Below are 25518 nucleotides of genomic sequence, written 5' to 3'. Positions count from 1 at the left end.
AGGGTTCTAATGGCCGGGAAGAAGTACGGTTGATATGGCTGATGGGTAGCCAACTAATACTATCTGCCAAAGTCACTCAATAATTTTTACAGGTAAGTTACAGTAGCTCCTCTTTGTCTACGGAGGTTCCAAGACCTGCAGTTGATGCCTGAAACTGTGGAGCGTACGAAACCCTAAGTACTGTTTACTATGTTTTTTCCTGTACGTGAATATCTATGATAAAGTTTAATTTATAAATTAGGTACAGTAAGGGATTTAACAACAATAACTAGTAATAAAATAGAGAACCAGATATAAATCCATACATTTACAGTCAATTTATTTTCCACAAAGGTGTTAAGAACATACATTGGGAAAAAAAACACTCTTCAATAAATGATGCTAAGTTCCTATCTCTCACCATATACAAAAATCAAATAAAAGTAGATTAAAGATTTAAGTCTAAGACCTGAAACTATGAAACTACTACAAGAATACACTGGGGAAACAACCCAGGATATTGGTCTGGGCAAAGATTTTTTGTGAAGACCTCAAAAGTACAGGCCACCAAAGCAAAAAGAGAAAAATTAGATTACATCAAGCAAAAACGCTTCTGTAAGCAAAGGAAACAATCAACAAAGTGAAAACACAACCCAGAATCTCCCACAGAATAGGAGAAAGTATTTGCAAACCATCCACCTGGCAAGGGATTAATAACCAGAATATATAATGAGCACAAACAACTCAATAAAAAAAACACAATCTGATTAAAAATTGGGCCAAAGATCTCAATAGACATTTCTGAAATGAAGACATACAAATGGCCAGTAGATACATGAAAAATGCTCAACATCACTAATCATCAGAGAAATGCAAATCAAAACCACAATGAGATATCATCTAACCCCAGTTAAAATGGCTTTTATCAAAAAGGGAATAAAAGATGCCGGCACAGATGTGGAGAAAGGGGAACCCGTGTAAACTGTTGGTGGAAATATAAGTTAGTATAGCCAATATGGAAAACTGTGTGGAGGTTCCTCAAAAAACTAAAAATAGAACTACCATATGTCCAGCAATTCCACTGCTGGGAATATATCCAAAAGAAAAGAAATCAGTATTATCAAAAAGATATGTGCATTGTAATCAGCACTCCCATGTTTATTGCAGCACTATTCACAAAAGCCAAAATATGGAATCAATGTTAAGTGTACATCAAGGGATGAAAGGACAAAGAAAATGTGGCATAAAAAAACAACAGAGTATTATTCAGCTATAGAAAAGAATGAAATTCTGCCATTTGCAGCAACATGAATGGAACTGGACATTATGTTAAGTGAAATAAGCCAAGCACAGAAAGACAAATACCATATGTTCTTACTCATATGTCGGAGCTAAAAAAGTGAATCTCATGGAAATAGAGAATAGACTGGTGGTTACCAGAGGCCAAGAAGGGTACAGGGCAGGAGGGATGCAGAGAGGTTGACTAGTAAGTAAAAACACAGCTTGATAGAAGAGATAAGACTTAGTGTCTGATAGATCACTGGGAGACTATAGATTATAATAATCTATTGCATATTTCAAAATAGCTAGAAGAAAACAATTTGAATGTTTCTAGCATAAAGACAAATATTTAAGGTGATAGATATCACAATTACACTAATTTGATCTTTATAAATTATATGAATGTATTAAAGTATCACATGTACCCCAAAAATATGTACATCTATTATGTATCAATAAAAATAAATAAATAAAAGAATCTGAGACAAGAAAAATACAAACCATTATAATCATAGTTTTTCTGCCTGTTCTCTGATTGCATTTCCTCCTTGATTTGATAATGCAACTGTTCGTGATATCATTTCCGCATAAGATAGTGGTTATTATTATTTTTTGGAAAGAAAAAAATAAAAACCCATCATTAATTCAACAAGAAAAACTAATAATAAAGTAGAACAATTATAACAATATACCTACCGTAATAAAAGTTATGAAAAAGAGAAAGAATAGGTCCCTTCTCTCTCTCAAAGTATCTCATCCCACTGCACTCACCCTGTTTCTTCTTGTCATCTATCCATAACGAAAACCGTGATCTTGTGGTAACTGAGAAGGCAACGAAGTGACTAATGGGCAGGTAGCGTGTATGCAGCATGGAGACACTGGACAAAGGGAGGATTCATGCCCTGGGCAGGTTTCAACACAAAACTCAGAACACACCCATTTAAAACATGCATTATTTCTGGAATTCTCCATTACATATTTTCAGAACATAGTTGACTCTGGGTAACTAAGAAAGCAAAACCATGGGTAAGGGTGGTGGCGGCAGGGGGTCCTTACTGTATTTGGAGCTTATGTGATTGAGTCATTACACTATTAATATTTATCGATCATTTACTATATGCAAAGCTAGATGTAAAATGTTGAAGAAACAATAGTAATCAAAAACAGACTTGGGAGGCCGAGGTGGGCGCATTACAAGGTCAGGAGTTCAAGACCAGCCTGGCCAATATAGTGAAACCCCATCTCTACTAAAAATATAAAAATTAGCCGGGCGTGGTGGCGGGCGACTGTAGTCCCAGCTACTCGGGAGGCTGAGGTAGAAGAATCGCTTGAACCCCAGAGGCGGAGGTTGCAGTGAGCCGAGATCGTGCCACTGCACTCCAGCCTGGGTGACAGAGCGAGACTCCGCCTCAAAAAAAAAACAACAAAAAAAAAAAACAGACATAGTCTCTGTTCTTATACACAGCCTAATATCACAAAAAAATTAATCAAATAAAAAAACATATAACTCTGGCAAGATTGCTCTAGTGAACTTTGTTCCTTTTACAAAAAATAATTCCCCTTTATCTCTAGGAGCTAGGCAACTGGTTCAAGACCAAAAGAATCCTATCTTCTCCCTGGTCACAGTTATTGGTTCAGAAATGGATGAGGACATGACACAAGGAGGGCCAGTGACATGAATGGAGAGGACTGCTGAGCACTCTTGGTCCAGAAGCTCTCTCACTCCTCTAAGGTTTTGGAAACAAGCGCCCCCAAACTGTTGATGGCTTCCCATAACCGAGAGAGAGGACTCTGGCCAGATGATAATATTTACGTTAGAGAAGACGAAGTAGAGAAAAGCACAAAATTGAATCTTTGGCAACATCACTCAAACCAATCAACCCTAAAGCCCATCTGGCTTCTGAACCCTCAAGACACAGGAGACAATAAAGCCACTAGGTTTGTTTAAAACAATTTGACTTCAGTTACTTGCAATGGCAGTCACTCTAAGCTGAAGAGCAATTCACCATACTAAGGGAGCTTAACAGAGGAAGATGTACTCAAGTTAGAGAAGGCAGCTTTGAGTAAGCATCTCTTCAACTGAGATCGGAAGAATAATTAGCAAGGGAAGGAAGGGCACTCCAGGCAGCTGGATCAGCATTTGCAAAGGTCCCCAGGGTAGAGGGGAAAGAGGTGAGTACTAAAGAATGAAAAGCAGCAAGCAAAAAATAAAAAGGTATGACATAGGACTGGAGAAGTGGGTAAGCGCCATACTCGTCAGGGTCTCATAGGCTGTGTTAAGGAATTAGACTTCATCCTAAAAGTGCTACAGGTTTTTGGAGAGAAGGTGATATAAAAATTACTGTCTATAGTGTGGTGACATTAATTCATATATATCTAAGGAACATACCTGACCACCAGTACTATAATGAACATTTAATTTTCAAATAGCTTTCAAGACAACAGAAAAATTTCAGCAAACACTGTAACTTGACACACGTGGAATCTCTTCTACAAAGTTAACAGAAGGGCATCCAGACAGCTTGACAGTTCTAGCGAACCACACTTATGTCCTGAAACGTATTAATCTGGGATAGTTTACTTGGAAATTATTTGAAGACCTGGGCTCTACAGATGAAAGCTGACTGTAATTATCATCCAGCCCAGCTCTCACAGTACGCAGAAGCCAAGGGTGTAAGTGGGATTCCTAACAGGGCTTAATGTTATGAATGCCCAGGCACATGTGCTTGTCTCAAAGTGCTCCAACACTTGAAATAAATAACAATGTGCTTATCTCAGAATGTAAAGAAACAGGAAAGAAAGTATGCTGCCTGCTAAGCTTTTTCTATTTCATGACTGCTTCATTTTACTTTCCCTTTGCACTGCAGAATTCCAGGAATTGATTTAAAAAAAGATAATTCTCCCAAAAAACTCATCTTCATTAACTGAAACTAACTGTTTTACTCTCTGCCAATATTACTGTAATCCATTTCACAGAAGCCAGGCTTTTATTACTCTTAAATATTGTTAGTTAACTCAAACTCACAATTACACATACAGATTACAAGTTTGCCAGGCTGAAGTGCTTCAATTGTGCTCAGAAAATAAATGTTTACATTAAAACGTTATAAAATATTAAATCATGTAATTCACTATAATACCAAAGAAATCATGAATTCTCTGTATATCTTCTACTGTTAATAACAGCCTACAGTATACTATCAACGATATGTATCAACCCATCCTCTGAGAGATCAGTTAACATCACAGATCTCAGTATTGCACATCTTAAGACACTGACCTAGTATTTTTCCAGTGATTAGCAAAATGTAGGCTGTTTTTTGTAAACAGACTCAACACTGCAAATTCTAAATGTTTTCTGTAAACAACCTACTGACCTGAACAAACAAGAGATGGCGGCTAATACACTCATTCGAAGAAGTCAATCAGAACTTCAAATATGTCACTAGAAAAATTACTAAAATGAGATACGGCTAAACAGCATGAAAAGGACTCTTCTTTTCTCTTTTTTTTTTTTTGGTTATTTTCATTTTTTTTTTTATTATACTTTAAGTTCTAGGGTACATGTGCACAAGGTGCAGGTTTGTTACATATGTACACATGTGCCATGCTGGCGTTAGGTATATCTCCTAATGCTATCCCTCCCCCCTCCCCCAACCCCACCACAGGCCCCGGTGTGCGATGTTCCCCATCCTGTGTCCAAGTGTTCTCATTGTTCAATTCCCACCTATGAGTGAGAACATGCGGTGTTTGGTTTTCTGTCCTTGCGATAGTTTCCTCAGAATGATGGTTTCCAGCTTCATCCATGTCCCTACAAAGGGCATGAACTCATCCTTTTTTATGGCTGCACAGTATTCCATGGTGTATATGTGCCACATTTTCTTAATCCAGTCTATCATTGATGGACATTTGGGTTGGTTCCAAGTCTTTGCTATTGTGAACAGTGCTGCAATAAACACGTGTGCACGTGTCTTTATAGAGCATAATTTATAATCCTTTGGGTATATACCCAGTAATGAGATTGCCGGGTGAAATGGTATTTCTAGTTCTAATACCTAGGAATCCAACTTACAAGGGATGTGAAGGACCTCTTCAAGGAGAACTACAAACCACTGCTCAATGAAATAAAAGAGGACACAAACAAATGGAAGAACATTCCATGCTCATGGATAGGAAGAATCAATATCGTGAAAATGGCCATACTGCCCAAGGTAATTTATAGATTCAGTGCCATCCCCATCAAGCTACCAATGACTTTCTTCACAGAATTGGAAAAAACTACTTTAAAGTTCATATGGACCCAAAAAAGAGCCCGCATTGCCAAGTCAATCCTAAGCAAAAAGAACAAAGCTAGAGGCATCACGCTACCTGACTTCAAACTATACTACCAGGCTACAGTAACCAAAACAGCATGGTACTGTTACCAAAACAGAGATATAGATCAACGGAACAGAACAGAGCCCTCAGAAATAATACCACACATCTACAACCATCTGATCTTTAACAAACCTGACAAAAATAAGAAATGGGGAAAGGATTCCCTATTTAATAAATGGTGCTGGGAAAACTGGCTAGCCATATGTAGAAAGCTGAAACTGGATCCCTTCCTTGCACCTTATACAAAAATTAATGCGAGATGGATTAAAGACTTAAATGTTAGACCTAAAACCATAAAAACCCTAGAAGAAAACCTAGGCAATACCATTCAGGACATAGGCATGGGCAAGGACTTCATGGCTAAAACACCAAAAGCAATGGCAACAAAAGCCAAAATTGACAATTGGGATCTAATTAAACTAAAGAGCTTCTGCACAGCAAAAGAAACTACCATCAGAGTGAACAGGCAACCTACAGAATGGGAGAAAATTTTTGCAATCTATCCATCTGACAAAGGGCTAATATCCAGAATCTACAAAGAACTTAAACAAATTTACAAGAAAAAAATCAAACAACCCCATCAAAAAGTGGGTGAAGGATATGAACAGACACTTCTCAAAAGAAGACATTTATGCAGGCAACAGACACATGAAAAAATGCTCATCATCACTGGCCGTCAGAGAAATGCAAATCAAAACCACAATGAGATACCATCTCACACCAGTTAGAATGGCGATCATTAAAAAGTCAGGAAACAAAAGGTGCTGGAGAGGATGTCGAGAAACAGGAATACTTTTACACTGTTGGTGGGAGTGTAAACTAGTTCAACCATTGTGGAAGACAGTGTGGCGATTTTTTTTTTTTTTTTTTTTGAGACAGAGTCTTGCTCTGTCTCCCAAGCTGGAGTGCAGTGGCGCGATCTCAGCTCACTACAAGCTCCACCTCCCAACTTCATGCCATTCTCCTGCCTCAGCCTCTCGAGTAGCTGGGACTACAGGCACCCACCACCACATCCGGCTAATTTTTTTTGTATTTTTTTAGTAGAGACGGGTTTTCACTGTGTTAGCCAGGATGGTCTCCATCTCCTGACCTTGTGATTCACCCGCCTGGGCCTCCCAAAGTGCTGGGATTACAGGTGTGAGCCACACGCCTGGCCTGGACTGTTCTTTTCATGGCAAAGCTCCTAGAAGAGAGAAAACAAACTCTAAATAAATAATAGCTATCATTACAATAAGCTGTAGCTAGTTTGATTAACAAATCATCCTAAAATATCCAGACAATATGAAAACATTATTCCTAAAATACTGGTCCCTCATATGCAGCAAGAAAGAAAGAATGAAAGTGATCTATAACAGATTACAACAAATCACACTGTAAAAGAATTCTCATGGTGGTCGGGGTTTGTAGCATGAAAAGATGGTGTCTTTCCTTTACAATGAAAAGAATTAATGAGTTTTTTTTTTTTTAAGAAAAAAAACCTCTAGAAATAACTGACATTTGAAATACTTTACACAAAATAAATTGTCAATTTTATTGTTACTGCCCACAAATACGGGAACCTTTAGCCTCCAATCAATGAAGCTAGAGTGTCTAGTTGCAACATATCATAGCTTTCAAGATTTCTCAAAACAGAGAACAGATTTTCATAAGTATATCTGAAAAAAACTTCTACAGAAATGTGAGTCTCAGAGAATCCCCCAAGAGGAAATGTCTCACATACACACATAAATAGACAACCTAAAAAAGCACTACGTCTTTTCAAAGAGATGTTAATAGAATAAAATGTAAATTTATCTTAAATAACTAAAAAGCTAGTATAAAATCAACATTTGAGATTCCCAGAATATTTATAATATTTCCAATACAAACCGGTTAGCTTTACAAATAAGTGAGAATCCAACTAAATTAAAATTCAAATATGACTGAAATGTACCCATGTTATCCAAGAAAAATCAATAACCTTCCAATTCCTGAAGCTGGTACTTTATCTGTGAAGCAGTGTTGTATCATAGCTAGACAGATCACATCTCAGACCAAGGTCCACACTAGCTACTTTCCAGCTGTGTGACCCTGGCTAAATAAACTCTCAGCTTCATTTTTTTTTCTTTTTTTTATTCTATTTTATTGAGATGGGGTCTCGCTATGTTACCCAGGCTGGCCTCAAACTCCCAAGCTCAAGTGATCCTCCTGCCTCAGCCTCCCACAGTGCTGGGATTACAGATGTGAGCCACCACACCTGGGCAGCTTCACTTTTCTTAAATGGAGATAACAGCTCTTCCATCAGGTCATGGGAAGACTAACTCAAATCATATCAGGATTCAGCTCATCTCGTGCCTAAAACATATGAAAGCCAATGTATTACCTTTTCACGGGATCTCCCCGTTCTCACCCTCATGCACTCTACAGCTCTGGCCAAAGCCTTCCGCAGGTCATGATTGTTTTTTCTTAGACCTCAATCAGGGTTTCTCCTTCATCCTTTCAAGGTAAAGGGTGAGTCATCTTCCACCTACAGTAGCCATCTTACCACCACATTCAAACATTTAAATCTTTCAATTCCTTTCAAGGCCCAGGAGAAACTTAAATCCTCTCAAGCCCAACACAAACACTACCTCCTCCATGAAGCCCCCTAATTCCTTCAGGTCAATGTTTCTCAGCCCTGGCTCTACCCAATCATGGAGAGAATTTAATAAAAAAATTAAACAAAATTATCTGAAGCCTGGGCCTTAGCACTGCTGTTGGTCTGAGGTGTGGCCCAAGCATCAGGGATGAAGTGACCTCTCCTTGCACTGAGACCCCACAACGCTTCAGCAGCCCTTTGTACAGGATGGTGGAAAAGTTATTGCTGTTTTCACCCTTAAAAGTAACGGTCAAAACTGCAGCTACTTTCACCAACCTAATACCTTATTTTAATCATATACAAATGCAATTAAACTATAAACTTCTGGAAAACAGGATCAGTGTTTGATTTATATATCGCCCTCAAGTTACCACAACAACAGTAACTTGAATTGCTAGGCTGCCAGCTATCTCTTGAATGCACAGGTAAATAAATAACATTTCAGTGCCTCTGGAATATAGGATTCAAAGTCATGATTTGAAACAAAAGGTTATCAGTACCTGAATAAATAATCTCCATTTCAACAGCTCAGCTGTTAAGTTCTACTTATATAACTCAGCCAATGCACAAGGGAAGAAATGATTTATTCCAGAAAGAGAGAAAACATCACTAAAATAAAGCTAGTACAGGGCTAAACACTTCAGTGGTCCCTCCCTTCCCACCTCCTACCATTCTAAAACACTTAGAGTTCTCTAAATAGATCAAGCACCCTTCTTCCTCCATGCTTGGATATACACTGCAATCTTTAACCACATTCCTCATCTGGCTTTTACTTCTCATTCTGGAAACACCTTCTACGATGGAAAGCCTTCCCATAGGTGAAACTCCTGGTTCAATATTCCTCTTCCCTATTCCTTTAGCGTTTACTAATATTACTCATATCGCAGCAACTGTCAAAAAGAAATTATTGGCCAAGTGCCACGACTCACAGCTATAATCTGAGCTCTTTGGGAAGCCAAGACAGGAGAGGCACTGAGGAGTTTGAAACTACCCTGGACATCATAGTGAAATCTCATCTCTACAAAACAAACAAACAAACAAACAAAAAAAAACACTTAAAAATCTGCCAGGCATGGTGGCATGAGCCTATAGGCCTAGCTACTCAGGAGGCTGAGGCAGGAAAATCACTTCAGCACGGGAGTTTGAAGTTACAACGAGATATGATAGCACTACTGCACTCCAGCTTAGTAAACAGAGACCCTGTCTCTATAAAATAAATTATTGTTTCGCTTATCTAGTCACCTACAAGTTTCTTAGGGGTGGGGAAGCTCTCATCACTGTGACTATATCATCTTATATAATATATGGTACTTACGGGCCGGGCGCGGTGGCTCACGCCTGTAATCCCCACACTTTGGGAGGCCAAGGCAGCTGGATCACCTGAGGTCAGGAGTTCAAGAAAAGCCTGGACAACATGGTGAAACTCCATCTCTACTAAAAATACAAAAAATTAGCCGGACGAGATTGCACCATTGCACTCCAGCCTGAGAAACAAGAGTGAAACTCTGTCTCAAAAAAAAAAAGAAAAAAAGAAAAGAAAAACCATAACCTATAGTACTTAGGAAGTGTTCAATAAATGCTGAAGGAATGAACGAATGAGGAAAAAGTCTTCAGTTTGTTCATCTGTACAAATGAATGAGTTGATATCTAAGGTCTTCCCCCTTCCCCTTCATGTTCTATTAAAATGAAGGATCAATGTATAATACTTGGATTCATGTGTGGTGTAGAATAGAATAATTTCTTTTGTTGTTTTGTTGTTGTTGTTGTTTCTTTTTGGTAGACAGGGTCTCACTCTGCTGCCCAGGCCACAGAGCAGTAATGTGATCATGGCTCAATGCAGCCTCAACCTCCAGGGCTCAAGCAATCCTCCCACCTCAGCCTCCCAAGTAGCTGGGACTACAGGCACATGCCACCACACCCAGTTAATTTTTGTATTTTTTGTGTAGAGGTGAGGTTTCGCTATGATGTATTTTTTGTATAGATGGGGTTTTGCCATGTTGCCCAGGCTGGTCTCAAACTCCTGGGCTCAAGCAGTCCACCTGCCTCAGCCTCCCAAAGTGCTGGGATTACAGGTGTGAGCCACCATGCCCAGCTGAACAATTTCTAAATAATATCGTAAGTTACTACTACTATACAAATTTTACTTTATACATCATTTTGATATTTAAGCTTAAGGACAGTAAATTGTTGTTACACTGTTTATTATGATTAGAGAAATTTCTCTTCACAAAGCATTAAGTGGTCATTAACAACCCTAATTTTAATAGAAGGTAACACATGATCTTCCATAAAGAACTACAAGTAGTCGATAACTTTTGATAAACGAATACTAAAGAAATTTTTACGTTTTGATGCCTAAATGGTACCTCCTGTTTTACAGATACTCTCTAAGAAAAATTTCAACCCAGAATAGAATGACTATTAAAGGACGTATGTGTAAGGTCCATTCTTCAGCTTCTGGCCCAAATCTACTTACAATCTCAAATCGAGTTATTTTTTTTAAGTCATCTCCGCAATGAAGATGTGCAAAAGTGAGATGTAGCTACGGAATGATTATTTTCTTTTAGCCTCTCCAGGCAATGATGTCCAACACATTGGTAAACCATTTTAAATAAAATAATAAGGTATTTTTGTGAAGACTTGGCTCAGAATTAACTGGGAAGCCTATCACTTTCCTAACTGCAACCATTGCTCGTACTAACAGAGGACTAAGCTACCCAAACTATTTAAACTATACATATTTATTTGGAAAAGTTTTATTTGATTACAACAAAGTTGAGTCATTTAGATACATTAATTATGTACGTTAATGATTAAATTCCTTGATAATTAGGTAGAAACAATTGTATATAGTAATTATTCCAACTTTACTCTCAAAAGCAAAATATAATAAAATAATGTAATCTTTGCTATTTTTAAAAAAGCCAAAATAATCTTCAAGTTTTTCCTTTTCACTCTGATAGCATTCTCTATCAGTAACTTGCATTAATGTTGTAGCTTTGAGATGCCGCATATCATTTCATATCACCGGCACACAATAGTGTATCAAGAGAAATTAGCTCTGAATCTTACTCTATAACAATGTGCAATTGCCTTGGTCTTGGATCCTTTAAGAAATAGCAAAGGGAAAACTCAAAAAAGTCCTTTCAATAAAGCAGAGGCTAGATTTGCTCAATGACCTGACCAACCAGGAAGTAATAGAAGTTTTGCTATCCTGTTTAAAAAATAATAATAAACAATAACAGACATGAGATTTTCAAGAAATCAGGGAGGAGACTTAAAGATATCTTAATAAAAGTATTTTCTCTTCAGTGCCTTTGAAAAAATGTCATTGCATCAGGATTAGTAAGAATATCTGGATGCAAGGACACCAGGTTGCAAGTACACTAAAGAATGGTAAGGTCAGAGAAGTGTTTTTTCTGCCTTTAAAGTTCCTGAAAATAGAGGCTGGGCGTGATGACTCACACCTGTAATCCCAGCATTTTGGGAGGCCGAGGCGGGCGGATTGCCTGAGGTCAGGAGTTCGAGACCAGCCTGACCAACATGGTGAAACCCTGTCTCTACTAAAAATACAAAAATTAGCTGGGCGAGGTAGCGCGCGCCTGTAATCCCAGCCACTCAGGAGGCTGAGGCAGGAGAATGGCTTGAACCTGGGAGGCATAGGTTGCAGTGAGCCCGAGATCCCGCCACTGCACTCCAGCCTGGGCGACAGAGCGAGACTCCATCTCAAAAAAAAGAAAAGGAAAAAGAAAAGTTCCTGAAAATATAAAGTTGTTTAGACATACAGCAGGTATACCGTTTCAAAACCAAATACACTAAAGCAGATGAGAACACAACCGTGACCAAGTGGTTCGGAGAAAGATGGATTTTAATGCAAAGTTGTTTTGTTTTTACGCATAACGTACTTCTCGCTGTGCTTGAGTGCAGAAAGGTGTGGTTCTTCCTAAGGTTGATTACATAAAGCAAGATTCCAAAAACAAGAAAAGTGCTTTGCAAACACAGTAACTAGGACTGGCTGAAGCTTCCTGCGTCCAGTCCCATGCTCAAAGATCAGAACAAGCAACTTTATCCACCACTTTAATAAGATGATTCAAAAAAGCTGAAGTCTTCTGAAGAAAGCCATGGTTGAAAACTTGCTCCGCTTCTTGGAGAAAGCCTAAAGCCCTAAAGGTCTCTAATTATTCTCCAAAGTCTACAACCCAAGCTGCATTTTATGCATTTATTACGTTACAAAACCACGGGAACTCTTCACTCAAAAGCAAAAACACATCCGGAAAGAGGAAAAAAATCCACGGCCAATGTAAACCCCCTACAACACCAACCGCCCACGTCGTACCCCAGGCTGCAACGAGGCCGGCACTCACCCACCGCTCGCCCGGGAAGCCCAGTCCCAGGTGTTTCAAAATCAGAAGCACGGCAGGCTCGTTCGCTCTCACGGGCAAGATTCTTAAACCCCAACTTCAGAGATACCCGCGCACGCTGGGCGCTGCCATTTTGACAGAAAGCGGGCCTGCCCCAGAGGCCCCTACGCAGGTCGCCCTGAGCAGAGCCGGAGTGCCACAGAACCCCTAGCTCATCACCTCCACACCCAGACGTCGCATCCCCCGGCCTGAGGAATGCCAAGAAACCCCACCCTGCCGACCAGGATCGGGCGAAGTCAAGTCACCCTTGAAATCCCTCAAGCTCTCTCAGGCAGCGCCGAGGGCGACCGCAGCCGGCGTGGGAGGGGCATCGGCGGTCAGGGGCGGGGCGTCGGTGCGGCGGCCTTCGGTAACCCGGGCAACGCGGCCTCCTGGAGGTAGGAAGGGGCGCTGCCCCCGAAACACAAATGTCTCCGCCAAGACCCCAGACGGTTCCCAAAGGCTCTCCGTGATGCAACTGCACGTCCCTCGAATGCCCGGGCCTCCGATATCCGTCCGCCAGGAGCTTGGCTGGATGCACGGGCGGCCGGTCCTCTTATTTCCCCGCCCTCCCGCCGCCTGGAGCGGCTGTCGGGTCCCGAGCCTCCGGGCGGGGGCGGGATCGGGGCGGGGCGGAGGCATCTCCCTCCCAGCACAGCCCCCTTAGCTGCCCCGAGCCCTGCCTGCGCCCGCCCCCGAAGCGGCGCGGGACGCCTGGTGCCGTCCGCGATCCGCAGGGCTGCCCGCTTAGGCTTAGGCCCGGCCCGCTGGCAAAGCCGAGCCGCAGCATTTTATTTCGTTCGTGGTTTCCGCACAGGCTGGAGTTTCGTGGGTTGGGTCGTACTTGGGACCTCGGCGAAGAGGACCCGTTTATTTTTTTTTTTTCTTTCCAAAATGGCAGCCTCCAGTCGCGCACAAGTGTTAGCTCTGTACCGGGCGATGCTGAGAGAGAGCAAGCGTTTCAGCGCCTACAATTACAGGTGACCCAGCGGGCACCGGGGGCCAGGGGCCGGGGACCGGGGGTGCGGGCTGACGCGGAATATCCCCGGGGACTGGGAGCCACCGTGGTTTGCCGGCGGCTGCGAGGCAAGGACCGGGCTCCGCCATCGAAAAGCGTGCTCCTGCCTACAGGTGTGGCCTCTGAGACCTCGGGGAGGAGCCTTTCTTTATACCAGGAGAGACGTTCATGTCTTGTGACGTTTTCCCCCTAAAGGCTATCTTGGTAGTTATTCTAGGAGCATGATTAGTGTTATGTTTCTGCAGAAGAGAAAAAAGGGGTGGAAATCAGTCATTGGTGAAGTTAAGGCCAGTGTGTTCCATATGTAAAACTTCCCTTGAGCATTGGAAGAGTTGAGAGTGGAAGTGGCCAGTGAGTAGTACACTGCGACAAAGCTGAAGGCACACTCTAGCACCTCCCTAAAATTTCCTAGGAGTCGTAATGAGTTCTTTCGGTTGCAAGAATCCATTCTATTTAGGGTATGGTGGAAATGCGTAGCGGAAAAGGAAAAAGGGTCTCACAAGCTTTGGAGCTGAAACCTCAGTTTCTCCTGGCTGACCAGACAGAGATCCCGCTTACTGGACCTTGACAGCAGGATACTGAGGGCCTAAACTCACATCTTTAATATAACACATTCACTTTTTCTCACGCCTCCCCACTCCCCTATTTGCCTATGAGTCTTTTATTGTTACTCTTTGTATGTTTTTTCTAATTCAGAGCCTCTGCTTTCACAGTGTTGCTGGTTCTGACCCATCATTTTCTTATGGATTCTCTCTCTGCATTTTTTTTTAGATTTGTTTTTTGTTTTGTTTTGTTTTTACTAACTACCTGTCTCTCTCTGAGTTTGAGCCATATTCCCATGAGAAAGAATCTGGTTGGATCAACTCATCTCTTTACCTCAAGCCTCACTTAGGTGACTGGCCAGACTGTGGATTGGATGTCATAAGAGCAGAGCCTACCCTTGGAACACACCTGGTTAGGTAGGCCCCCCTCCAGCAGGTGTGTGAGCTGGCAGGCCCTGAGATGGGTCTGCCCAGTACAACCTCTGTCAGAGGACAGGAACACTAAGCCTCTTAAGCAATGACTCTCAAATTTTTAGAAACCCGCCTGGAAAATATACTCATGCTGCAAATTTGAAAACAGCATCTGGGTCATCCCACTGAGGTTGTATCCACCCAGTTAAGTGGTTAAATGTCACGGGAGAGAATGATTTTACTTAATGACTTTGACTTTGGAGAATAAAGAGTATAATAATAGCATACTGGTGGAATTTTAGCAAGAATTAACCAAACACCTAGCACCAAGTACTTAACCAAGTCTGTTGAGGAAACACATGAAATATGCAAGTTAAATAAATAGAAACCATTTGATTTCACCATAGTCTGGAGTGAGATAGTTTGTCATTAAAGCTTACTCAGGATACACAAGGACTTGGAATCAGCAGGCAGTTCACACACTAAGGAAAGTGGCAGGGAGAGGGTTTATGTGAGAGCATGTAAGAAAGTCAAGGTGGAGCCCTCGAAGACTATAACTTGGACAAGTCTCTCAATCTCTGTATTTCAGTTTTCTTGTTTATGAAATAGACTGTTGGACTAGACAATCTCTAAGGACCCTTCCATTTCTGAAATTCTCTTTGGAAATGATTTATGAGCAAATGAGGCCCAAGCGTTTTCAAATGAGTAATTGCCAACTGAACAGGAAAATCATTCACGAAACTCAACAGGAAAATCATTCACACTTTAGGAAAATCATTCAAGACTGTACCTGAAAGGCAGAAAATTGAAAATGGGTTTCAGTATGGGCAACTGTAAGATCATATGCATTCAGAAAATAATTGGTCAAATTATACCTTAAGCATATACTTTTAAGCTAAATTTACTATCCAAATATAAATATATTATCCAAAGGAGTCTGATAATCATTTTATACTGTTATCTGAGATCATAGACCTAAAAACCGACATTCCTGCTATTACCTTCCTAGATAAACTTACTTGTTATAAAAATATGTCCTTTTACATTAAGGCTGTGTCTTGTGAATTTCAGGAAAAGTCCCTTCCCTCCTCTCTAATCTCTGCAGCTGTTTGTCACTGATGGCAAATCAATAGCAACACAACATCCACTATCAATTCTGTGTGCCACTGCTATCTTATGTTCTTCATGTCTATAAACACATTTGTTTTGACAATAATCTTGTGAGGTAGGTACTATTTGTATTACCCTGTAAGGCAACTGAGGCACAGGGAGCTTAAGTTACCTATCAAAACTAACACAGGTAGTGCTGAATAAGCAATCAAAAGCAGACTAGTAAACGTTTTTTAATGACCTGCGAATTGTGCCTTAAGTAATTAGAGTAGTGAAATAAATACTTTGGAACTGTCTTGCAAGACCTATAATATAGGCCACGTTTTGATAGCAGGAGCCCTGTCTGCTCCTCCAGTCTCAGCCTAAGTCCCACATGTGCATCCTGTCCTCTGTCATCATCAGTTGCAGTTTCCTAAATGTGCCACATCCTGTTGGGCCTCCAGGCCTTTACAAGTACTGTTCTATCCAGCAGGCCCTTCATCACTGCTGTCTAGAGTGCCCCCTCTTCCTTCAAGATTCAGCTCAATTGTCACCTTCTCTGAACAAAAGTTTTCCCAACTCTCTTCATCCCACAGCCTCCACTCCCATCCCTCCCACCAGCCAAACAAGTCTCATTGCTGTATGTCATTCTTTTACCTCAGTGCTTCTACAAAACATCTCTGAAGCATGCTTTGCCCAGTGCTATATCACAGCTGTCCCCAACCTTCTTGGCACCAGGAACCAATTTCATGGAAGACAGTTTTTCCATGGACCGGGTCAAGGGAGGGGATGGTTTCGGGATGAAACTCTTCCACCTCAGATCATCAGGCATTAGATTCTCATAAGGAGCATGCAACCTAGATCACTCACATGCACAGTTCACAATAGGTGCATCTATGAGAATCTAATGCCGCCGCTGATCTGACAGGAGTTGGAGCTCAGGCCGTAATGCGCACTCACCCACCGCTCAACTGCTGTGTGGCCCGGTTCCTAACAGGCCACGGACCAGTACTGATGGGTTGGGGACCCCTGCTATACCAGGCCCTGAAGAGAGAAAGATGAGATTTTTGAACTAAGCTAGGCACCTGTTATTAATGGCTTTACAGGCCTCTGTGGGACACAGGTACAGAGATAGTTGTCACAGACTGGGTTAAGTGCTGTAACAGAAGGATGTACAGGGTGTAGAATCTAGAAGGCCTCCCAAGGGGTGATGTTGGATCAAAGGCATGAAGCAGCTTGGTGTGGTCAGGCAGGCAAACAGCACAGCACTGCCAGGGAGGTAAGTATGATGGGGTGGGGGGGTGGCGGTGACAGGAAGGCACTGAGGTTGGAGAGGGTCACTGATTTGAGGGCCTGGGGGCCGTGCTGAGGACCCTGGACTTTACCCTTAGCTCACAGGCAGCCACTAACCTGACATGACCAGATTTGCATTTTTTGATAGATCACTCTGGCAGCAGTGTAGAAGATGATTTTGAGGGGCCAAGGACATCAAATGGGAGTTGATTACAGCAGGTCAGAGTAGAGATTAGGACGCTAGTAAGGACAGGAATAGTGGAAGATAGAGAAGAATGTTGTATTTGATAAATCATTAGAAGGGAAAATTGTTGGAACTGGAATGATTGGATTGAGGACTAAGGAAGAAGAGAATCCAAGCAGAGTCTAGAATGGCATCCAGGTTTCTGGTTAAGCTAAAGCACAGAGAGGGTGAATTTAAACTTGCACCATTAACTGACTCAGGTAATACAGAACTAGCTGGTCTTGTGGAGAGAGGGTTTTTTAGTTCATATTTAGGATATCTTGGGTGTAAATTTCCCCTGGGATGCCCAGCAAAGGTAGTTAATCACAGGGCTCTGAAGCTCAGAGGAGTGATCAGCACTGCAGTAGTCAGCACCACCAACTCTGTGTGACCCCACGCAAGTCACATCACTCTCTGTTCTGCAGTTTCTTTATAAAATGAGAGTCATAATTGATCCATCTCACACAGTGTAAAAGGGTCCTGAGACCAATAAGTTTAAGAACCACATTCTTTTTTTTTTTTTTTTTCAGTTGAAATCTTGCCCTTGTTGCCCAGGCTGGAGTGCAATGGCACGATCTTGGCTCACTGCAACCTCCACCTCCCAGGTTCAAGCAATTTTTCTGCCTCAGCCTCCCGAGTAGCTGGGATTACAGGTGCCTGCCACTACGCCTGGCTAATTTCTGTATTTTTAGTAGAGGCGGGGTTTCACCATGTTGGCCAGGCTGATCTTGAACTCCTGACCTAAGGTGATCCGCTCACCTCGGCCTCCCAAAGTGCTGGGATTACAGGCATGAGCCACCACGCCTGGCCAAGAACCACATTCTTAAACTTTGTCTTCTTGGCTCTTCTTCAGCCAACTCCTTCAATTCTGATGTTCCCTAGAATAGCATCCGTAGCCCTAATTTTCTCACCTTAGACTAGGATTTCTCAATCTTGGCATGACCAACCTTTTGGGCCAGCTAATTCTTTGTTAATGGGGGCTGTAGTCAGCACCACTGTGGTGAGTTAATACACATCAAGTAGTTAGGATAGTCCCTGGTGCAGAATAGGTACTTGATAAGTGGAATTATCATCATAAGTCAAATTAAAACCTAGATATTAGATGAATTATCTAGGAATACTATTTAGGTTAGTAGTTCTCATCCTGGGGTGATTTTATTTGACAATATCTGAAGACGTTTTTGGTTGCCGCAACTTGGAAAGGGGGTGCTAGGCATCTGAGGCCAGGGATGCACAGGGGACAGCCCCCATTAACAAAGAGTTAGCTGGCCCAAAAGGTTGGTCATGCCAGGACTGAGAAATCCTAGTTTAAGGTGAGAAAATTAGTGAGCTACAGATGCTGCTATTCTAGGGAACATCAAAATTGAAGTAGTTGGCTGAGGAAGAGCCAAGAAGACAAAGTTTAAGAATGTGGTTCTTCAACTTAACTGGTCTTAGGCCTTTTATGTTCTTAAATATTACTGAGGACCCCAAAAAGCTTTCATTTATGTGGGACGCATTTATCATATTAGAAAAAAAAAAGCTTTTAAAAACACCTATTTTAAAATGACTAAATCCATTATGTTAAATAACACTTTTATGAAGAATAACCATTTTTCCTCCCCCTAAATCAGCAGATTGATAGTTTGACACTAGTGCAAATCTCTTTCATGTTTGGCTTAATATAAGACAATTGGGTGCTTATATTTGTTGCTACCTACAATTTGTTGCTATATCACATATCACTTAGTGTCTAGTAATTTCCCCTGTATACTCATGAGAGAATGCAGATGTCTTCCTGATAACTATGAAAATAGTTTTCCTGGTGGATCCCCTGAAAGGTCTCAGAGACCCCCGCCATGGTCCCTTGGCTAACTACTGTAGGGTTGAAGAAATGGGAGGAGATCAAGTAAAGAGTAGTGTTGCAGGAGTCAAGATAGTCATATGTTTGGGGAAGGTAGCTGTGGTCAGCAGGGTGGCTTGTCTAAGCAATATCCAGTTCATAAAGAGGGCAGTGTAGAGCCTCTGCTACCATTACCAGAGCAGCATTGTTAGTCAAGTGGTTATGGCAGAACCCAGATTGTGGGGGTTGAGACATGAATCAGAAGTGCGTAAATTGCTACCGTGAGTAGAGATACCCCCTCCACCTCCCACCGGAATTTTGGTTAATAAAACATGAGAGTAGATAACCGATAGAGCAGGACCCCACGAGAGGTGAAAAGTGGTACCTGAGAGCACAGCTGGTGGGGTTGGTCTTGGACAGAATGAACGGTATTTCATTTTACATGAGTGGAATGAAGGAGAAGAGGGCAAGTTGGAGTATGAGAGGGTGGAAAGTTGAGTTTATTTGTGCCAAGCCTGACAGCCAGTTTCTGGGTTAAGCGGGAGATAAGCAGATGTTGAGGAAGCACCTGTTCTTACCTTTGTTAGGGCGCATATCACACATACACAGTTAGCAGAAATTCTCTCTTATCTCTATTCCTAGTGCTTAGCATAGTACCTAGGTAGCAAGTTGGTGCAAAAGTAATTGCGGTTTTGGGCCATGAATTTTAAATTATTATAACTAGGATCAAATATATCTTTATTAATCAAAATAGGAACTATTACAATCAACATGTTTTTGCCAACAAGAAATAAGTTTATTCCTGTGGCGTAAAAATCCGTGCTTCGGGATTCTACAAACTCTTGGAAAGCATTTTCTTCATCCTGCTAGTCAAGGAAGCATTTTCCCTGCAAAAAGTTGTCGAGATGCTTCAAGAAGTGGAAGTTGGTTAGCGAGAAGTCAGATGAATATGGCGGATGAGGCCAATTCGTTCAACTTGTGAAGCGTTGGTTTTGTGACGTGCAGTCAAGGGTCGTTATGGAGACAGTTGGGCCGTTTCTGTTGACCAGTGCTGGCTGCAGGCATTGCCGTTTTCAGTGCATCTCATGGATTTGCTGAGCATACTTCTCAGATGAAACAGTTTTGCCGGGATGCAAGAAGCTCTAGTGGAGCAGACAACCAAACAGTGAGCATGACCTTTTTTTGGAGCAAGTTTGGCTTTGGGAAGTGCTTTGGAGCTTCTTGGTCCAGCCACTAAGCTGGTCATCACCAGTTGTCACATAAAATCCACTTTTCATCACACATCACAATCTGATCGAGAAATGGTTCATTGTTGCATGGAATAAGAGAAGACAACACTTCAAAACGATGGTTTTTTTTTTTTTTGCTCAGCATGAGGCACCCACTTATTGAGGTTTTTCACATTTGCATTTTGCTTCAGATGGAACGACCATCAAATGGTCAACATTGAGTTCTTTGGCAACTTCTCGAGTATTGTAAGAGGATCAGTTTCCATGATTGCTCTCAATTGGTCGGTGACAACTTCCAATGGCCGGCGACTAGGCTCCTCATCTTCAAGGCTCTCGTCTCCTTTGCAAAACTTCTTGAACCACCACAGCACTGTACGTTTGTTAGCAGTTCCTAGGCCAAATGAGTTGTCGCAAGTTGTCGCTGCAGCTTTTTGACCAATTTTGAGCTCAAATAAGAAAATTGCTGAAATTTACTTTTTGTCTAACATTATTTCCATAGTGTAAAATAAACATAAACAGCAAGTCATTAGCAAAAAAAAAAACTGAGAATTGCCCATTAAAATGATGTATAACATAACCACATTTATTTAAGAATTTATTCCAGTATCAAACAGCAAATTCCAGCAATGCAAAAACTGCATTCCTTTTGCACCAACATAATAAATATTCATTGTTGAAATGCAAGAGACAATTATATTCAATGTATCCCTCTTATAGCTTAAGAAATATGTTATTGTAAAACTTGAGAAAAGGCTAAAGTGATGCCCAAATGCATACCAAGTGTAGTGTCAGAACTCCCTAATTCTTCATCAGATATTTGAGTTTTTATTAATGTGTTATACACTAAGCATTGTGCAAAGAGCTTCAGATCAAAATGAGCCTCCTATTAAGGGTAAAACATTACAAGCTCCTAAAGAAGTTTATCAATGAAGTACAAAGGAAAGGCCATAGAAAGGAGCTGGTCTCCTAAGTGCCACCTTAAAATTAGGAATGCTTTTGACCAGAAGTCATAGGAAGCCCTTACACAGGGCTTAATTGGGGGCTTATTCTTCTCACATAGGAAAGGTCTAGAGGTATGTAGCTGCCAGAGCTTATTTAGCAGCTAGAAAATGTCAAGGTATGTGTGAGTCTCGGTGTTCCTCTCATGCTTATGCCTGATGGTTGCAAACAGCTTTTGAAGCTCCAAATACATCCTTATTTAGTCAGGAAGAAGAAGGGCAGTCACAGCCAGGAAAGGGTAAAGCTTTCCAGGAGGACTCTGCTTTTGCTCATTGACCAAAACTTCATTACGTTTATATCACTAGGTAAACAACAGGCTGGAAAATTAGGATACAGCTATTCTAGCATCTCTAGTGAAAACACAGCAGAGAGAAAATGGTGGGAAGAACTATTGATTAGGCAACAGTCTGTGTCAGCCACAGAGGTGGACATGCGATGGAAGAGCATTCCAGGCAAAGACAGTAAGGCATGTGAAAAGTAAAATGCAAGGCGTGTGTCAGAACCAGATGTGGGTAATTGTGGCTGAAGCGTTGGACTGAGCTAAATGTCATGATGTTAAATGCTAGGTAAAATCCCCAGTAAGTAACGAAATAGGTTTCAAGGCAGAGTGAGGCATAGAGAGGAGAAGCAACTTGATTGGTCTCACAGTTGGTCAAGGGCAGAATGGGATTAGAAGGCCGCCTCGCTCCCCGTGGGCTGCTGCTTCCACAACCCCATTCTTTTCAGAAGAAAATTCCTGCACCCATGCATCCTGTGAATAAGCCTGCAAAATCTGTAGAAACATCAACCTGGAGAAGTTTATTTTCACAGTTCCTCCTTATAGGTGAAATGGTTAAACAGGCTCCCTAGTTTCATGAGTGGTAAAATTCCTAAGTCCTGATCAACCTAAGTGCTGATCAACGTCAGGTCTCGCTTACTATGTACTACACAACTGAATGAAACACTGATATCTGTGATTGCTGTCTTAATGAAGGAACCAAATAATGATTCATGTTTAGGAATCTGTTTTCTTTTTGAGCCACTGGAACTCTTTAATATATTACCAGTCGCAGTCCAGATTTATTGGCAAGCTGAGGAATTAGAACTACGAGCTCCTGGAGTGGGAACCAGGCAGCCCTCTCACTCATCAAAGGATTTCTTTCGCATGTTTTCCTTGTTGCGGATCTTTTAACAGTGACTGCCTCTTCCACCCTATGTGTCACTGATTGATCAAGAAGGCTAGCATGCAATGATACAGTTTGGATGTTGTCTCCACCCAGATCTCATGCTGAAATGCAATCCCCCGTGTTGGAGGTGGGGCCTGGTGGGAAGTAATTGGATCATGGGGGCAGGTTTCTCATGAATAGTTTAGCACCCTTCCCCTTGGTACTGTCCTCACAATAATGAGTGAGTTCTCATGAGATCCGGTTGTTTTAAAGTGTGTAGCATCTCCTTCCTCGCTTGCTTGCTCCTGCTCTGGCCTGTGATGTGTCTGCTCCCCCTTCACCTTCTGCCATGATTGTAAGCTTCCTGAGGCCTCCCCAAAAGCTGAACAGATGCCAGCATCACAATTCCTGTACAGCCTGCAGAACTGTGAGCCAATTAAACCTCTTTTCTTCATAAATTAGCCAGTCAATGTGAGAACAGACTAATTCAAATACCACCCTAATATGAATAGTATTAACAAGCACCTTTCACTTTGTAAAACAGGGCAGCTACAGTGAAAGCCTTCATGCCAAATATTCTTCTGGAGACAAATCAACAAATCCATTTCTTCCTAATATTTCTTGAAAACTCACAGTGTGTGTGTGTGTGTGTATATATTACCACACTAGAACCTAGTAATAGGTGGAATCAAACACAAGATGGCCCTGCTGTCACAAGATTGTAGTATGGTTGGGCATATGCAATGTACATATAAGGACAGCTCAAGAAACTTACAGAGGAAGCATGCAAATTGAAATAGTGCCCGAACAGTGGAGATTTGCAGAATGTACTGGGGCTGAGGAGACACCTTGCATAATGATGTTTTGGCTGTCATATATCGTATTACAGAAATATTTTTTAAATAACATTGTATTCTATTTTAAGCAGCCAAATAAGAGTTTTGCTCTCTATGAAATGTTGAACACATCATACATGTCTGTAAAAATTGCTTTCACTCTTTTATTATACCATACGTAAGAACATAGTAAAGAAAGGGAAAATTAAAAGAGAAAAAGACTGCTTTGTAAAATTTTCTAAGTTGTTTCCATATCAGTTCTTACATTTGTTCTGAATGTATATTACTGGATTTCATATAGAGCCTGTGGCGCTGTATTACAAAGAACTATTGTTACCTGATCTCTTCAACAATGCACCACAGGCAACTAGAGGTGATTCATGTGTGCCTAAAAACAGTTTCTTAGACTTTTGAAAGATTATTCATTATTGTTAAATATGCTGGAGTTTCCAAAAAAATTTTTTTTCTCTTACATTGCTAAGTTCTGCCAGGTTTAATGATAATGGTTTCAAAAAATAAAAATAGTACGGTTAACTTAGAGTAGAAAATATTGAAGATATTTAGATTGAGAAAATTATATAGCAGCCAAGGTTTTGGGGTGAAAAATAACATTCTTTTTTACTCTAGATATTAAAGCAAAGTGTTAAAAAGTTATTAGATCTGCGTGTCATTGCTGATTTATTGACTGTAGTTCACAAGAGTTTCTAAATTGCACTTATTCTATTTATACTTTGCCTTGGCCTTTAAAGCATTTTTAAAACTTACAAAAATACATATAGTAAAATATAATAAAATAAAATAATTGTTATAATTTAAAAATAATGAGGGAGTCAAAGCAATGAGAAAATAAAGATAGAGAATATAAGAAAATGAGGAGTAAAGTTAGGCCAAAAAGTACAATTATAAGTAAATAGAATTTTCTTAAAGTATCTCTAAATTATTCTTTGTTGCAGTAGGATAATACTCTTTTGTATGCTAAGTGTGATTACAAAACATTCTGTTTGAAAATGGCTATAATGAACCTAATAGAAAATTACCTCTTAATGACTCATGTCAATAGTCATATGCAGACTTTGCTGAGAATGAAAGGTACTTCATGTCATATTACTTCTCCTGTATACCCCTTTCTTCACACTGAATCCCACCTCATCAGATCATAGATTTCATTTCTCTTAGTATTTCCCCAATCAACTGGTACCTAGCCAATTTAGGAAAGTTCTGACCTTCAGAAACCAAATGAAGTAATAAAACTAGGTAAGTTACATGAACCAAGCTGAGAGTTTCTAGATTTAGCAAAGTTCAGCCCAGTTAAGGCGGGTCCTCCTGGCTGTTGTCTGGATCTGTGATAGGAATGCAAGTTGCCAAGGTTATGACATAATGTATCACTGTGATATCTTAATCATCTGTGTGGTTTCATAGGTTCTCATTGGAATTCTGTTTGATTGTATTAATAGTTCTCTTAACTCAGACGTTTTGAGGTTAAAAAATAGATCGCAGAAATGATCTTCCGTGATAAAAAAAAAAAGAAACAAAAATCGCAGTGACTTCCTTCTAGAAGTTTCCCCTAATTTTCTTTTCACCCCATCTTTCCCCAAAATTGTGACTCCTGAACTACTTTGACTTACATGTTATTTTCAGTATAATGGATGAGTATCATGAGTGAGGCAGTCTTGATTTAGAAAGATTTCTGGCCTTTAAATTAAGAAACCTTGACTCAAATTTTAGGCCAACTGGTTTTTTTATTCTCTGACCTTGGTATAAATCATTTACTCGCTGTGTGTCATCTGTAAATTGAGACTACTACAGTTGCAGAACTTTCTAGCAGAATATTTGGTATTCTAGTAGGTACTCCAAAATCATTTCTGTATTTCAGCAGATACAGATGAATTACTTACTACATAGTTGTCTCTTACACTGGTAGTCCAGCTGCCAAATCTTTGAAATTTCTCATAGCTAACCGTCACTTTGCCAATTCAGTTAAATTTGTTGAACCATATACTTAACCAGATATTTGTTAGTCATCCAAAGAACTCTATCACTGTAATATGTAGCTTTGATATGATGCTTGTTTGATGTTTCATTCAGCAAACATTTATTGGGTACCTGCTTTGTGCCAGACTCATTGTTCCTTGCTGAGGATGCAGAGATAAACAAAACATAACCTTTGCCCAAGAGGCACCTGTAGTTCAGGGCATAGACTGATAGATTCCCTGAAATTTCTACAACAGCATGGTGACAATATACCAATAGTGAAATG

At 40.8% G+C, this 25518-nt stretch overlaps 2 protein-coding genes across 20 annotated transcripts in view; one reads left to right on the top strand and one right to left on the bottom strand.

Moving 5' to 3' along the window:
* Positions 1-13228, bottom strand: part of FARS2 (phenylalanyl-tRNA synthetase 2, mitochondrial) — a 512480-nt gene extending 499252 nt beyond the window's left edge. The window contains exons 1-2 of one of the 8 annotated variants that reach the window (XM_055113156.2): positions 12619-12755; positions 6728-6820 (exon numbers count right to left, since the gene is read on the bottom strand). The gene's annotated coding sequence lies outside the window, so the exon portion shown is untranslated. Of the gene's footprint in view, positions 1-1761; positions 1827-6727; positions 6821-9569; positions 11047-12159 lie in introns of those variants that run through there. The other 7 variants (XM_057302675.2, XM_063605131.1, XM_003806719.6 and 4 more) reach the window with 7 other exon arrangements.
* Positions 12826-25518, top strand: part of LYRM4 (LYR motif containing 4) — a 229555-nt gene continuing 216862 nt past the window's right edge. For 7 of the 12 annotated variants that reach the window (XR_010112375.1, XR_010112376.1, XR_010112374.1 and 4 more), the window contains exon 1: positions 13329-13634. Coding sequence is in view for 8 of the 12 variants with exons in the window: in XM_063605132.1 (XP_063461202.1) it covers positions 13549-13634 (86 nt within the window). In the remaining 4 variants the exon portion in view is untranslated. Of the gene's footprint in view, positions 13053-13285; positions 13635-25518 lie in introns of those variants that run through there. The other 5 variants (XM_055113159.2, XM_003806715.4, XM_034961397.4 and 2 more) reach the window with 2 other exon arrangements.

The sequence above is a fragment of the Pan paniscus genome, chromosome 5 (genome assembly GCF_029289425.2).
Source record: "Pan paniscus chromosome 5, NHGRI_mPanPan1-v2.0_pri, whole genome shotgun sequence".
Taxonomy (NCBI): Eukaryota; Metazoa; Chordata; class Mammalia; order Primates; family Hominidae; genus Pan; species Pan paniscus.
Note: the sequence above shows the minus strand (reverse complement) of the source record. Positions and strands in the feature narration are given on the sequence as shown.